Source organism: Rattus norvegicus, chromosome 15 (genome assembly GCF_021556685.1).
Source record: "Rattus norvegicus strain SHRSP/BbbUtx chromosome 15, alternate assembly SHRSP_T2T, whole genome shotgun sequence".
Classification (NCBI taxonomy): Eukaryota; Metazoa; Chordata; class Mammalia; order Rodentia; family Muridae; genus Rattus; species Rattus norvegicus.
Window position 1 is genome coordinate 2,520,839 of NC_141548.1, and position 17,096 is coordinate 2,537,934.

Sequence of the window (17,096 nt, forward strand, 5' to 3'; positions counted from 1 at the left end):
ATTCTGTGACAAAGAAATTCAGCATGGTTAGGACAACGGTGTGGCCACTGAACATGTAATCCCCACAAGTGTGCACGCCCGTCAGAGTCATGCCGAAGCCACTCCAAATGGCAAACGCCCGATGCAGTTTCTCCCACACACTTCCATACACCTACAAAGAGGGCTGTGAGTTAGCTCTTGCAATGCTCAGTGAGGCTCAGGCTTCACCACTCCACCTCAGGTAACTCATGAGGAGTGACTCAGAAATAAGAGCACCAGGTAAAGGCAAACAGAGTCTAACTCCGCTAATCAAAGCCGGGCTGCACTTCGAAATGCTAATTAAATGAAATCATTGTAATTCAAACTCTTTTACAGTTCCTTTAAAGTAAAAAGGTCAAGGCAGGCATGGGGGTGTCTTCAAACACCAACACTTCAGAGGCAAAGGCCAGTATATCCGTCTCTGTGAGCCTGAGGCCAGTCTGGTCTACACATCCAATTCCAGGACAACCAGGGCTGCACAGAGAGACCTCATCCCAAGAAATTAACAAAAGCAAAAGGTGAAAAGGTCACTGCCAGGAATGTTCAAAATCCCAGCCCTTCAGACTCAGATGCAGGAGGATCAGGAGTCCAAGGCCAGCCATTCTGTGCTGTTACTAATGGAAAAGGAACCTTCCTCAGCCCTGAACGGACTGCATATTCTGTCCTGTCTGTGCTTTGATGCTCTTGGGAACTAATCACAGTGGAAGTCGGTTCGCTTCTTTGTTTGCTTAGTCACAATGAGCTTGGGACTGAACAGCAAGCCAGCAGCACTGCCAACACCTGTGTATGAGATTTTATGGTTTCATGCCTTTATAAGCTAACCTGGAAAGACACCAACAGATGTAAGACGCCATTTGGAATAAAACTTCCATTTTGAGTAGAGGTTGAATGAATGTTAGACAAGGTAAGTCCCCTGCCACAATGGAACACCCCAACCAATGAGGACAGAAGAAATGTACAACAAAAACATGTTCCTAAAGAAATCCCCTTTCCCTAAATCCTGACTGGCAGAATAACTTGGCACAGATGTTTCCAGATCTCAGGCTTAAAAGATCTATAGGGTTCTTGCTGGGTGTCACAGTTCAGCTCCAGAGTCTTGACTATGTCCCTGGACTATGTCCCTAATGACCAGTCTTAGGGTGTGTGTTCAATAAACTAGCCCCATTTGACTGAGATCTGTGACTGAGTGGTTTGTGTGGCAATTTCTAGATCCCAATACTCAAATTTTATTTTATTTACTTACTTTTCTTCCATAATGTCCATATTTATCTCTATTAAAATATTTTAATAAGCTCTAAATTTCTTTTTTAAAAAAGGAAAAATATATAAATAAAAAAGCAGCAGCAGCAAGGAAATAAACCATGCTGAACCGTCCAGGCTGTCATTTAACAACTATTCTCCCTGTCTTCAATGAACTCAACAGCTCCTATCCCTACAGCTACAGGGAGCTATGCTCTGCACAATAAACTGTAAGTAAGAATGTGAAAGACCTACAGGACAGCTACAAACTGGCAGAGGAGCTCTTTCCTCCCACCCCATCTGCCTTCTCCCTATAACTCCACCATGGCAACTGAAGCTCCAGCAGCCTCCGAGGCCCACACATCTCAGGTAGCATAGTGTAAGAGAAAGACAGAAGGGTTACAGATCACACCAGAACATTGTGTGTGTGTGTGTGTGTGTGTGTGTGTGTGTGTGTGTGTGTGTGTGTGTGTGTGTGTGGTGGGGTTTAAGGAGGAGAGATATTTTGAGACAGGGTTTCTCTGTGTAGCTCTGGCTGTCCTGGAACTTGCTCTGTACACCAAACTCAAGAGATCTGTCTGCCTCTGCCTCTGAGTTCTGGGACTAAAGGTGTGTGCACCACTACTAGGCTGGGTAATATTTTAATTATGGACAGGAACAAACAAGTAATGCTAGTCCCAGATAATTACCACTCAGTAACATACATCTTTTCATCGTTTCCCATTCTGTACCTCTCATACGTCCTTCCAGAAGCAGAACTGAGGCAGAGAAGCATGAGTAGAAACTGTCTAGATGTGAATGCGAGTCAGCTTTGCACTGCTGAGTTCTGAAAAGAGACCTGTTCTTGGTTCTGCCTTGGAGCCATGATTTTAAGGCAATAATTTATCACAGTGAGACGCCTCTGGTTGGACTCACTGTGAGGATTGACATCTGGCTCTAACGCTCTACTTTCTATGACTGCTATAATAATGTAGGCTACATTACACTTTAAAACAGCTAGCAGCATTCAGGGCAGAATGGATGGAAATATCCATACATTAACTAATTAATTAAAAAAAAAAAAGCCACTGGAGACAGAAAGAGAGCTGTCCACACCGGAGAGTAACATCTAATTTGTTCTTGTAGCACAAGATAAGGTTCTTTGCACATGGTCCAGCCTTCTCATAAGTGGTCGTACTGATAAACCTCTTTACCACCTGAGGTTTATCAGGAAATTCTTATCCATATAACAAGCTTCACAGGAAAGTAAAATGTTCTACCTCAAATATGTTCCCTTCAGATCTTCGGATCCAGTTGCTCATAAAACTGCACTAGGTAATAGGTTTAAAAACCTCTCCTTGAATAAAAAGAAGTATCTATCTTTATTAGTCAACTAAGCAACAGATGCAAACACAAAAGTGTGGAGCTCTCCAGATGTGCCTAGAAAGAGCTTTTGCAGGAAGCAGAGATCGAAGGTCTGACGCTCAGACAGGGCTGGCACAGGTGTCCACACGCTGCTACCTGGGGAGTCTTGTCAGGACAGTAAGACTGTCACTAATGACAAGCAGTTCCTTTGCTTAGCTTGCCAAGGTTTGTATTACCACTCCACACTCCAAAAGCGCCATGTTGCTGGTTCCTTTCCATAAGGAAAGACATGAAGTTTATGCCAACATGTTGGCAGAATTATTATTAAACATATATGCCCTCTCTTTGGTTAATCTATCGATACTGAAATTGCCAAACTTTCAGGGGGGAAAAACAACTATAGCTTGTTTATAGGTTAGTTTGAATCTCCTAATTGGTTAACATACTATTGGGAAAATGTTTTTACCTCACTTCAAACCATGTACAGAAACAGTTTCAGGAGATTAGAGCCATACATAAAAAAGACCAAGAAGCATTAGCTATTGTCTTTCATTAACCAGCCGGCAATAACTCGAATAATCCTGAGCAGTGTAGACGAGAAAGTGAACCAAGCGGCACGCTGCTAAGGATGAAGTGCAGCCCTCCTCCTCCTTCAGTCATCTTCACCTTCCATCACACGCCGCCGCACTACGGACGCTGTGACACGCTTCAGCACACAGCTCTGGATCATGCAGTCGCTCTACAACAGCCCGAGCATTCTTGGTGAGAGTCAAGGACTCCTTAGCTGCTGCAAGGAGGCCCAAAGCGGAATGAAAGCCTGGCGTCTGTGCCTCCTCTGAGCATCTGTCTCAGGGTGGGTGACTGCTCAAAGGCATATCATCATGGCCTCTACTCAACCTATTTCATCTTTCTTCACGGCTGAAACGAAGGGACGAGGAAAGACAAGGATGAAGACTAAGGTGCCTACTGTCAGCTGTTCCAGTTCCCTTCCAAACCTACAGTCCTAAATGTGCAATCAGGCTGCAGCCTCGTGGGCAGGCGACCCTATCATGAGATCACTCTCCAGTAAGAGCAATCCCGTCATGGGAACTGGCTTATCTCCTCAAGCAATGACAGGGACTGAAGTAATCACCAACCAGAACACCCAGGCAGCTTTACTATGTGTACTTCTTATGATTACCTCAAAATTTTCTCTAGTTAAGCCTAAGTTCCTATCAGTACACCAAGACTGCTGTTGGGGGAGGGCTGTCACCAGATGCTGGTGTCTGGTCTTCCTCCCAAAGTGGCTGCAATGACTGACTGTGTCTTGCGGCACTCTATCTCTTTAACTGGCACACTGGGTGAGTGGCTCAGCTTAGCCTGTTGGGACTGGGGAGAGCTGGTACTGGGCTGGAGAGGTGGCTCTGAGGTTCAGAATATACACTGCCCTTCCAAAGAACCCAGTCAGTTCCTAGCACTCATGAAGGATGGTTCACAACGGAGTCTGACTCTAGCTCCAAGGAATCCAGCACACTCTGGTCTCTGTGGGCACCACACACACGTCCATGTCCAGAAAGACACATCCATGCAGTTTTAAAGATTAATCTTTAAAACTTAAACCAGGCATAACAGTGCACAGTTTTAATCCCAGCACTCAGGAGGCAGAGGCAGGAGGCCCTCAAGGCCAGTCTAATCTAAAAACCAAAGTTTCAGAACAGTCATGGGTAGACAGAGGAAGTCTGTCTCGACAAAGCAAAAAGCAAAAACATAACAACAACAAAACCCAACTTCTGATAATCGTTTAAGGCTATAAATCAAAGAAATAATTGTTTTGAAGACAAAGAGAGCTATGAACACAGCTAAAAACCTGGGTCCATAACATGGTGGCACCTTGGTGGTGGTGCCCTACAGTCTACTTTAAAGGGATGTTCATGCAGGTTATTACTGCAACTAAACGAGATTTCAGTCATTTTTTTTGTTAATGTAATTGCTAAAACAAAGTCGATTTTCTGAATTGCTTAAAGGGCAGTTACAGAGACCAGTACCCGGGAATGTTTAGAGAAGCTTACAGATCTGTCTGCACAAAGTCAAGTGAAGTAGGGAAGGAATGCCACTCTGGTAATGTGTCTTCTATCTCAGGCTGCGCAGGGCCTCACCCCGCGGTCTGGCTGTCCTCAAACTTGCCAATCTCTTGCCACAGCCTCCTGTGCTGGGACTGTAGGCATGAGTGCCATGCCCAGCTCCTGGTGACTGTTTTACATTATTGCTTTGCTAAGGAAATGCATGCGTGATCTCGCAAGATGGTTCAGTGGGCAAAGACACTCGTGAGCAGGACTGATGACTGGGGCTCAAGCCCTGGTTTCACAAAATGGGAGGAGAGAGGACTGGCTCTCAAGAGCTGTCTTCTGAACCACACATTCTTGCTTTGGCATGTGTACGCCCAGCCCACACTTGCATGTGAGTACACATATAAATTTAAAATGTTTTGGCCAGACATTTCTGGGTGATGTCTGGAGACCTTGAAAAGCAAATGTGGCTGATCTTCATTACTGTCCTTCAGAAAGAACAAGCTACTTAGAAAGTACAAGGTTACAACGTGTACCTTTGTCCAAACACCTGAAAACTAGCTTTTGTCAACTAAGCATTGTAGGACTACGTATCACAGTTTCCAATGTGCCTGTCCTTAATAATACAGTTCTATCTCCAAAAACTAGAGGTAAACAGTGCTGGCCTAGCACGTGCAAGGCCTTGGGCTCAAGGTCCCTCCACAAGATACAAGCAGAAAACCTCTACTGTCTAAGGATGTTTACTCTGGCACTGTCTAAAATACCCTGGAAACACCCAAATTTTTCACCATCGGCAATCTGGGGGTAGGGGTGGGGTGGGGAAGTTTACAATGGACTAGCCCACAGCTATTAATGATGAGCTTTTAAAACAGATAACAATAATTGTATACTCATTGCAAAAAAGTAATTAATAAGGCTGGGAGATGGGTGCAGTGTTTTCAAGCAAACATGTCTTAAATTCAGAGCCCTAGAACCCATGCCAAAAAGACGGAAGAAGCTGGCCCGGTATGATGGCCCACAGGAGGAAGAGCCAAGAAACCCCCAGAGCAGCTAGGCACCGTGCTACCAGAACTAGTAGCTCCAGGTTCAGCCAGAGACCCTGCCTACACACACACACACACACACACACACACACACACACACACACACACACACACACACAGATCTACATCAGGCCTCACACATATACAAAAGAGAAAAAAGTAAGTAACATGCCAATACCTTAAATGTCAGTTATAGAACGACTTCCGAAATTCACCCACCATTCGAAAGGTGTCCATCAAAGTCAATTTATGAAGTAAATAAAAATTCTACTTAAATATGGTTTGTGTGAGCGTGTTACCTAACATCTTTAATCCTAGCAGTTGTGAGGCAGAGGCAAGAAGATTTCTGAGTTCCAGATCAGCCTGATCTACATAGTGAGTTCCAGGCCACCTAGAGCTGCATGGAGTCTGCCTCCAAGAAAGGAAGGGCAGGAAGCAGGAAGGAGAAAAAGAAGAAACTTCAAACCAGACCTGTGCAACTGGACACAACTGTTAGTTTTACTTGTAGGATGGGATGAAAAGGGGCTCTATGTGAGTTTTTGCTTTTTAACATACATTTATATCTAATTTGAGCTCTTACAAGAAACTTGTTCAAGTCCATAATTAAAAAAATGTTTTTCTGCCAAGTGATGGTGGTGCATGCCTTTGGTCCTAGCATTTGAAATACAGAGGCAGGAGGATCTCTGAGTTCAAGGCCAGTGTGGTCTACAGAGAGAGTTCCATGACAGCCAGGAGTACACAGAGAAACTCTGCCTTTCAAAACCAAACAAAACACCAGCTTTCCTATATGGAAAACCACAAATGCCCCAATAGTTTCTAACCTTACAAAGATTTCCTTTCAGTCAGTCTGAACTTGTGTGGGCCTTCTCCTCACTGCTCAGGCCCCGGGGCCTGAGTACCTGGAAAGCTGTGCTCCCCTCCGCTCAAGGGCAGTGTTTGTAGCTCTTCATTCACCTCCTCCGGGTGCTCATCTTCCTTCCCTAACTGGCACGTCAGCCATTTCTACTGTGACAGGCAAAAGTCACAGCACCTAAGTTTGTTCACCAAAGGTGTTAATGCAGCCATCAAGCCCTCTGCCTGTTTAAGTGGGTTAGTTTTTTTCTTTCTCAAATCTAACCATTTGCAACAGTTTTGTCTACCAAGGACAGGAGAGATCTTCAACTTTTGTTTCTGTTTCTTTTAGACTGGGTCTTTCTACATAGCCCTGGTTGTCCTAGAACTCAGTATGTAGATCAGGTTGGCCTCAAATTCACATAGATTCACCAGCCTCTGCCTCTGCCTTCCCAAATGCGGGAACTAAAGGTGTGGTATTACATCCAGCCGAGAGCCTCAACTTTTAAAATTATTTTATAGATTTGTTCTTAAGTAGTGGGGTGAGGGTGGGTGCTGGGGACCAAATCTCAGTAGCCCCTGCACATCCATCAGGTAAGCACTCCACCACTGAGCTTAAATTTAAAAAGCAGATCTTACCCTAGATCTTAAAGTAAAAACAACAAACTTGACAACCCTCTCTTTTGTTCCCTATCAGCATAATTTGCCATGTCTCTTTAACCAGCAGAAAGGATATATGGGGCTGGAGAGATGGCTCAGCGGTTAAGAGCACCCGACTGCTCTTTCAGAGGTCCTGAGTTCAATTCCCAGCAACCACATGGTGGCTCACAACCATCTGTAAGGAGATCCGATGCCCTCTTCTGGTGTGTCTGAAGACAGCTACAGTGTACTTATATATAATAAATGAATAAATAAATCTTTAAAAAAAAAAAAGAAAGGATATATGTACAATGCAACAAAACAAAATGCATAAAGCACACACCAAACCAAAGGGAAGGATTATAGAGCTGTGTGAAAGGTTTATAGAGCACTGAACTCATTTGGACTGGAAAGTGTTTAAGGAAAAGGAAGGATGAAAGCCACGAAGTGGCCACAGCATCCGTGAAGAGCTAAAGATGCTGAGTGTATGGAGAACGATGTGATCGCACGTAAGGGTGTGATAAGGACACCCACTAGACTATACAATACATGCTAAAAACACACTGTTAAATAAAGATGCTGTGTATGGTAGGAAAGGGAAAAAGGCAGTCAAAACAATGGCTCCCATAGTCCCACAGCCTAGAACTCATACCCACAGATGAATCCAGCTTATAGTTACTTAACCAAATTCTTTCTACAAGTTTACTACCAGATACAAAAAAAAGCACATTTTAACATAAAAAGGAGGATCTTTGCCCTCCCAAACACATTGTGTCATTAATCCAACAAGAACAAGAGAGAACATAGAGAAGGTAGCAGGCTACCTTTCCAGTACACTGCAGGTGCTGTCCTGGCACGGAGAGGGAGGTCACAAACATGGTAAAGCAGCGAAGCAAGAATACAGTGCCCATCAGACTACAGAGCCTTCGCAGAAGGATTGACCTGTGAACAGAGTGACCAGAGCAGAAATCAGCGACAATCCAAACTGAGGCATCAAGTGCTTGTCTAGAGAGAGAAGGGAAAACCTTATTAAAGGTCTTATTAAAGGGAAAACCATAGAGACGAGTGTGACAGCATCTGCCTCGGGCCAGGGCTGTGACTGTAACAGAAGGACAGAGGGACATTCAGATGGCATTCTAAAATCTAGACTGCGGCTGTTTGCTCAAAAGCTATTACTAAACATAGCCTGTTAACCTACAGGGAGAAAGGTCACCACATTTACATTACACCCCACAAAGCACTGGGATGTGTGTGTGTGTGTGTGTGTGTGTGTGTGTGTGTGTGTGTGTGTGTGTGTGTGTGTTTATTACTAAGCTTGTACTCAGAGTAACAGGTTTATTATAAATGTACCCTATTTTATTCTATCTCGGAGGAGAGGACTCTTAGAAAACATCTAAACTGTCCTCATCCAACAGAATTCTATAGTGATGGGGATTTTCTATGTACCACGTAGCCAGCTAGAGACAAGGTGGCTCTTGAGCACCCGAAATGAGATATAACTAAGATCTGAATTTAATATTAAGTAATTAAAACTATAATCCAAGTGCAGGTAGTGCAGATCTCCAAGAGCAGCCTTTCAGCAGTAAAATATAGCCATAGGAAAGTGGAGTTTCTCAAGACAGAAGTAATACTCGGAAGCTCAGTGTCAGAGCTACTGTAACTAAACACACAGGACTCAGTACTTGCTGGGGGACACAAAGATGGTCCACCCAGGGCTTCTGAGTCTTCGCCGGATTTCTTTTCTTTCTTTCTTCTTTTTTTTTTTTTAATAGAGTTCTTCTGTATAACTCTGGCTGCCTGGAACTTACTCTGTTGACCAGGCTGGCTTTTTTTTTTTTTTTTTTTTCTTTTTTTCAGAGCTGGGGACCGAACCCAGGGCCTTGTGCTTGCTAGGCAAGCGCTCTACCACTGAGCTGAGCTAAATCCCCAGCCCCCAGGCTGGCTTTGAACTCAGAGAGCCACCCACCTCAACCTCCTGAGCACTGGGATTAAAGGTGTGAGCCATCAGCACCACTGGCTTTGCTCAAAAAAAAAAAAATTAAGATTTACTTTTATTGTTTTAATTACAATGTGTAGGTCTGTGTGTTGGCCTGTGGGAATGTGCATGGAAATGCAGGTACCTTGGGGCCAGAGGTGCAGGGTCTGAGCGAATCAGCATGGGTACTAGGAATTTAACTCTGGTGCTAGAAAGAGTATCAAGCATTTTTTTTTACCAGTGAGTCATCTTGCTAGACCCTTAAACTGTTTATAGTGGGGTAAAGTTAGTCTTACTACCAGAGTGGCTATATGACAGTCATCCTAAGTTGTTCCTAACTTAAACTGAAGCTATGAAATACTGAGCTCTTAAGATACTAGTTTATGTTAAGTATATATAAAAAGGAAACTTTGAGTTGTCACAAACTGTGACATCATTTATGCCATTATTTCTTTAAATGCCCTAAATCTAAACAGACTAAGCGTGTGGGGACTTTCCCTCAAAAGTAGCACTGGACAGAAGACAAAGATTGTTTCACTCTTTAGTGTACACATCTGGATGGAGTTTAGGAACCTGCATCTGTTTCAATAACCTTTCAGAGGACCACAATCAAAATGATACAAAGATGACATTTGAAAAATATTTTTGAGGCTGGAGAGATGGCTCAGAGAGAGGTTAAAAGTACTAGCTGCTCTTCCAGTGGACCTGGGTTCAATTCCAAGCACCTACATAGCAGCTCACAACTGCCTGCTACTCAAGTTATGGGGAATTGACACCCTGCAAACAGACATATAGCGCATATATATATATGGAGAGAGACAGACAGACAGACAGACAGACAGACTTGGATTTATCTTCTTTAAGTAAATACCACTACTTGGATTTACCTGGCCACCACTCTGCTTCCCTGAGTCTACCAAAGTTTCTTAGAAAGGTTAAATTTATTTAAATTTTTTTTTATCAAGTTCTGGAGCCTGGCATTTTCATCTAGACTTTGATCACAACTTTTGTGCCCATGAATTTTCCCTGAAATTTTAACCTAGATTTTTGTTCAGCATCTGCCCTCAGCATACCTGAATTTCTTACAAGATTAAATTTGTTTTTATTGTCCAGAGTGGATAGAGTCAAGTCTACAGGGTCTTGTACGGCCCAGAAAGCAATGATATACACATACTTTTAAACTATTTCATTTTAAAATATGAGTACCCACAGGACACAATGCACAATGAGAAATGGGTTCATTATGGCCTCAAAATGGGACTGAAATAGCAGCCATCAACCTTCCTTTTCACCTTCAACGTATTAAAATAACTGTAGCTCAGGATGCATGTGGCCGTCACAGAGCTTCCTGGTAAGAAGAGAGGCCCTAAGTTGCAAGACGACACCTCATTCCTTTTCAGGGTTCTAAAAACAGTGGGCAGTGGCTAACCACAAGACAGTTTTTAGTGTTTCTTCATTACTAAACCTTATTTTCTTTCCTATTTTTTTAATGTCATTAATGAATAAAAGGGGCCTTTTAACCCTATGTCTTCCCTGGGTTACTTCTTGGTGAAATTGCCAAGAAGCAGTCTATTTAGCGCTTCTATGCCACCTCAGATGTGCAGAGCACAGAAGACAATCTTGTTTAATGGGCTCTCCCTCCTCCATTCAAACACATAACCAAACACTGTCCTTGGAAGCATTTCCATCCATCTTTCTACAGCAGTGACATTCCTAGCTATTTCTGAAGGAGGAGGACAAGGAGGGCTAGGAGGAGGTAGACTAGCAAGGACTGACTGACCAAGGCTGACTATCCTTTTTCCTATAAAATACATTCACAATATTGCTAAATATATTGGTCTTACGATCTTTCTTAACTAAACCCAATTTTTCTTTGTCACTGAACAGAAGCTCCTCTTCCAGGGAAATGCAGAATGAAGGAGCAGGCTTGACAATCCTACATGAAAACCAGGCAGCCCTTCAGTCTGGGCATCAGTGAGTACCTGTGCTTGTGAAGGAGGAGGACCAGGATCCAGATGTAGCACAGGATCATGCCACACACTTCAGTCATGGAGAAGGCCCACGGGATCCTAGGAACACTGCAACAGAAAAACACTTCTTTCTGGAACTGAACACAAGCAGATGCACCTTCCCAACACAGTACTCCTAACAGCAACCTCAGAACTGCTCTGCAGAGCATTACTTCTCTTAGGAGATGCTACCTGGAAAGCCCGGGGGCAGAAAACCTGCTTCAAACCTACTTGCTGTTGCAGACGTCCTATAGTAGTTCTTTATAAAGAAACAACAACCCTTCTCTCTCACACTATCACATTCAATTGCTTTTATAAAAAGCAGACTTTCTTTTTAATTATGTCTATGTGTATCTGTGGATCTGTGTGCAAGGGAAACAGGAGGCTGAGGAAAGCAGAAGAGAGCCTCAGATCCCTTGGAGTCTTGTGTTATAGCAACTGCAAGCTGCCTGGAGCAGGCACAGGTCCTCTGTAAGAGCAGTACACACTCTGAGCCCTCTGAGTCATCTCTCCAGCCCAGCACTCAACTTCTTAAACTGTGCGTTATAGGACTGAATGGGACTGAATGGGTAAGGAGCCTGCAAATGAACAATCAAGAAAGAAACAATAAGGAAACAATGGCTTACAGTAAAAGGTCTCTGAACTGAGAATAAGCAAAAACCAGCTCATCTCCCATTCGAGGAGTCTGAGGTGTTTCTGGCAGCACCCACCTCGCCAACAGGGCATGGAACAACTTTACTGCAGTCTTGGTTCTGAACACAAACATGTTCTTCCAGCTGCATGCCATTGCTACATACAGCACCAATGAGTGCTGTCATGGCACCTCAGCTCAGATTCAAAGACTACTGTATGTTATAAATCTGTGTCTTCGTCAAGTCTTCTGCTCAGATGAAAGACAGACACATGATCACCCGCTTTTGCACTTGCTATTCCTTAGCCTGTAAGCAACCAGCTATCATACTGGAGGGGTTGAGTTTTGTGATCGTAGCTGATTTTCATAAGCTGCTACTGCCGATGGCAGTGGCACAGCCTTTCACCTCAGCACTTGGAAGGCACAGGTAGGTGAATCTGAGTTCAAGGCCAGCCGGCTCTACAGAGCGAGTTCCAGGACAGCCAGGGCTACACAGAGAGACCCTGCTTTGAAAAACAAAACAAACAAAAACAAAAAAACAAAAAAACAAAACAAACAAATGAAAAAACAAACAAACCCTCAAACAGCAGCAAAAAACTGCTGTTAAAAAAGGTGGCAGCACACACCACCTTTAACTCCAGCACTCAAGAGGCAGAGGCAGGCGACCTCAGCTCAAGGCCAGCAAGGTCTACAGAATGAGTTCCAGGGCAGCCAAGGACACACAGAGGAGCTTTGCCTTGAAAAGACAGAAAAACAAAGAATTGTTACATGAGTTTTGGCTCTGGGTTACAACAGATTTCTAACAATTTCTAAATGATCCTGAACTTGCCGTTTTATTTTATGAATTTATGTGGGGTATTCTCAGAATTGAGGACTATAAAAAAAAATCAAATACATTAACTCTAAAAAACAGAGTTTGCTCTCTGTACTCAAGTATCAAATATTTAGCTTACGTATTATGTTTGCCTTCTCAACTTAACAGCAAAACTATACGGATGTCAACAGAATTATCTAGGCATCAGCAAATGTTTGATTTGCTAGAACCAAGGGCATGTGTCATGATACCCTTAAAATAAAAACTTTCCAAATAACATATACAAACCAGGCATGGTGGCAAATACCTTTGTTCTCAGCACTTGGGAGGCAGAGATCTCTGAGTTCGAGGCCAGCCTGGCCTACATGAAGAACTCAAGGACAGGGCTGAAGAAATGGCCCCATCCTTGTTAAGAGCACTGGCTGCTCTTCCAGAGGTCCTGAGTTCAAGCCCCAGCACCCACAGGGCAGCTCTCAACCATTTGTAATTCTAGTTCCAGTTCTGGAACCCTCACACAGACACATGCGGGCAAAACACCAATGCATAAAAAAAAAATTAAGAAAAAAAAAATGAGTTCAAAGACAGCCAGGGACTCTGACCCACAAAATTACACAAACACACACTTAAAATAATTTTGCAAACTTAGGATGAAAGTAAATCTACTTCCTTCTCAAAACTAAACCTAATTACTGCTCCCCAGAGGCAATTTACTCTATTTCATCCCACATTAAATCTTCCAGTAAAGTAACACCCACACTCACCTAACACACACATACTCATCCAACACACACACACACACACACACACATACACAGAGAGAGAGAGAGAGAGAGAAGGAGAGAGAAAGAGAGAGAGAGAACACTCTTCTTCCTTTGTGTCTCTCATCCACTATTTAATAATTTTGCTTAAGAACATCTGTTTTAGCCTTTACTCAATATAAACTTATATTCATACAAAATGATGAAAGTCCTTCCTGTAAACTTACAGTTTACTACATCTAATGAAAACCTCTATTTAAACAGATTTCCATCTTACTGATGCTCCTGCCCTGCTCCCTGGCCTCTTCCTCCCTCTCTCCCATGATTCCTCCTGGTTCAACAGTATGTAATGGCATTCTCCTCCCTTCTATTTTTATTTCTCTTCCCTCCATAGCAACCTACACTCATGGTTATAAACCAAACCTTGTCATTATTAATAATTCTCTTCATAACTTCAATTTCAAGCATCATATATAATTATGGCATATGTATTTATACCATATTTTATATATTTAGGCATAATATATAAAAATAGAACAAAAGCACAATAAAGCCCAGCTAATGCCTACAGTCAGCGCACCATCTTATAATACAGCCTCATGCAAACAATCCAGAGCCTATGCTCAAGCTCCAAGCCCATCTTTGTAATCCTTCACTGACCTTACAGCAATGACCTCATTGTTTCCAAATCCTGTTCCCTCTTGCTATCACCAATATTATATGACCCCCCCCCAAAAAAAAAAAAATCCTGGTCCTTCTGAACAACTTACTAAGTTCTTACTACTCTTCGCTCAGGTCACCCAATTATACTTACTATTTCACCATATTGCTTCATTTCACACACTTAGGATCCTCAGAGTAAGTTACACATACACCTCCCTCTCAGGACACGTATCTCTGAGGACAGGGATGAACCTCCAGGCTCCCTGGGATCTGCAACACTGACTCTGTATCATTGGCTAATATGTCCCCACTGTCACACTTTTTAATTATCCTCAATATGTCCTTTGCAACTACATTTTCCTGATTAGGATCCAATTAACATGTCTGTCCCTTAATTTCCTTCATGGTCCCCCTGAGGTTTTATTACGACATTTCTAGAGAATCTAGATCAGCTATCATACACAATGCTCCTTTCTGTGTGTCTATTTCCTTGTGATCAGATTTAGGTTAAGGTTTTCTCAGGGGCAAGATTATCAGAATTACCATCTAGGTGATGCTCTGAACATTACATCCAGTGCACACATTCAGTCTGCTGACTGTGAGGGTGGATCTGACCATGTGGTTAAAGATGGTCTTTGTCAGGTCCCGCACTGAGCCCTCTGCAATTAAGTCCTGTGGAAACTGACCCTTCAACCACGTGAACACACTGCTGCTCTGGGGTTTCCATCAAGTGGATTTTAGCATCCACTAATAGCTTAGTGGAATCAATTACACACTGAAGGGTACAGATAGACAATCTCATGTCTCATCCAGTATTTCTCGTCTGTTTACTAGTCATCAGTTATTTTCCTTTAAAATCCATTACTCTGTTTTTTAAACAGGAAGAATAGCTTATTGAATATGCAGTCAGAGGTGAGCAGGCTGAGTACTGACTAGCACTGGTCCCTACGGCAGTCAGTCTTAGTCCTCTCTCTGACGTTCCCGCAGACCTAGCTCAGCTTGTACTCAGCCCTGGGCTCAATCAGCAGCAAGGGAAGCAACCTGGCACGTACGGCTCACTTTTAAAGATCACCGATGCGAGACTTACTGTTTCTTTTGTTTGCTTGTTTTCCTAACCATAAACTATTTTTTATGTAATATATACTTAGTTTTGTTCAGTACATAATAAAAACAGAATCAACCCCTGAATTAGTTTGTACTATTGCAAATAAATTAAATTTAAAACAATAAAATTGTTTTTTAAAAAGAACGGCAGCTAAGCCTATTACGAACATCCTCCTAAGGTGACCCTTACACATGACCCAGAATGTGAGCCTGTGGTCCACCTACTGCAGTTTCCAGAGGACAGGTATGGAGCTTGGCAAAGCATGTCCTCTGATGGTACCACACAAGGCAAATGGAACACGCGTCCAGCTATCACCACAGCGCACCCCACTTACTACCACTGTGACTCTAGACACGGCCTAGGAACTCAGTATTTAGAAACAAGATTACCTGTCTAAGAATATATCTGGGAGTGGTGGGTAGGTCTGCATGTCAGGCACTCGCTCGTGAACAATGACCATAATGAAAGAGGTGAACCCAAATACTATAAAGACATATACACAGCTCAGGACGGTCTTCCAGTACTCGGGGTCCAGTCTTCGGGCACAGTGCTTGTTCTTGCCATTCATGTATTGGTACTGATCAGAGCTCAGGTCAGGGATGGGCCCATCACAGCTGTGTGCAGGCTCTCCATTACAGAGCCAGTCTGCACTCTGAAGGGCACTGATGAATGGCGTCATGGGACTTATGGGACTGTCACTGTTGTAACCCATCTCTTCCAAAACATCAATGTGTGTTTTCTGCAGTTTTCGGACTGAGAGCATTAGCCGTTTAATGTCTCCTAGGACTTTGATTTCCAGAGGAGGAGAGCGGAGATCATACTCGGTGAGCGTGAGCAGTGTGACTCCATCCAGACGGTGCTTGTTACATAAGATGTCCACATACTCAAAAAACCCCTCCTCCTTCAGCCACACGGCCACATGCCTGGGAGTCCAGCGGCGAATGCAGAGTTGACTAGGGCCTGCCATTTCCTCTTCTACTTCCTGTCAAGGGAAAACAGGAAGACAAAGCAAAAACTTGAATGTAGTTCAACATCTTCATTAAAGACCAATCCAAGTACACACAATAAAACCCAGTAGAGTATCTCTACTGTCCCCACTGGACAGAAGCTTATCGGCAACGAGTGGTTCCCGTAGATTAGCACTCAAATAACTTTATGAGGCTGATGACGAACGTTCTGGTGTTACGGAGGGCTGTTGTTGAACCCAGGACTCACACACATTAGACCAGTGATCTACCCTGAGCTACAACCCCAGCTTTAACACTTTACAGAAAGGTATTTTAAACTGGCATTTCCACAGCATGTCTGCCATGATCACTTCAAAAGGTTACTACTGAGAACAATGATGGATATAATGGGGGGAGGGCACTTTAATATTTCTCACAAAGTGCGATCTATAAAAGATATGAGAAAAAATTCTCCATTTGAGGAAGAAAAAGAACACAAACTATAGATATATAATTCCAGAAAACTTTAGATTTGAACATTCAATCTACTAGTTATGAAATGATTTATCTAACATACTAAAGGTTTAAGAAAGGCTGTGAGCTCGGTTCCTAACAGTTTTGTTGTTTTCCAGAAGGGTCTCTCTGTGCAGCCCCGGCTGTCCTGAACTAGCTCTGTAGACCCGGCTGCCTCTGCCTCGAGTGCTGGGATTAAAGCACGGCCACTGCCACTTCTACTAGTTCTTCAAAGCCCACTGCAGAACTGAAAATGCCTGCCCTGCTTAGAGTTAGTGGTCAGAGTTTTAAAAGGAAATTGTCTGTCAATAACCACTAAACATGAAGCAAAACTCAGATTATAGTTGGAAAGACTACTTACTACAGTTTTTTAAAGTACTGATGATTTTTTCTGCTTTGATCTTATTCAGCTATTTATATTCTTTTTATTTTGTAAAACCAGGATCTATTTCAATTTTTAAAATGTATCAGACACATGGGAAACAGGCCTACATGAGAAAGAAAAGATAACAAAAAAACACT

General features: G+C 43.0%; 1 protein-coding gene across 11 annotated transcripts in view; it reads right to left on the minus strand.

The window, feature by feature from the left end:
• Samd8 (sterile alpha motif domain containing 8) overlaps positions 1-17,096 on the minus strand; it is a 55,201-nt gene that overhangs the window by 4,881 nt on the left and 33,224 nt on the right. For 7 of the 11 annotated variants that reach the window (XM_087585506.1, XM_087585507.1, XM_087585504.1 and 4 more), the window contains 4 exon segments: positions 15,504-16,096; positions 11,117-11,212; positions 7,984-8,101; positions 1-151 (listed from right to left, as the gene is read on the minus strand). In XM_087585506.1, coding sequence (XP_087441632.1) covers positions 1-151; positions 7,984-8,101; positions 11,117-11,212; positions 15,504-16,081 — 943 coding nt within the window. In that variant the 5' untranslated portion in view covers positions 16,082-16,096. 11 annotated transcript variants of the gene reach the window in all.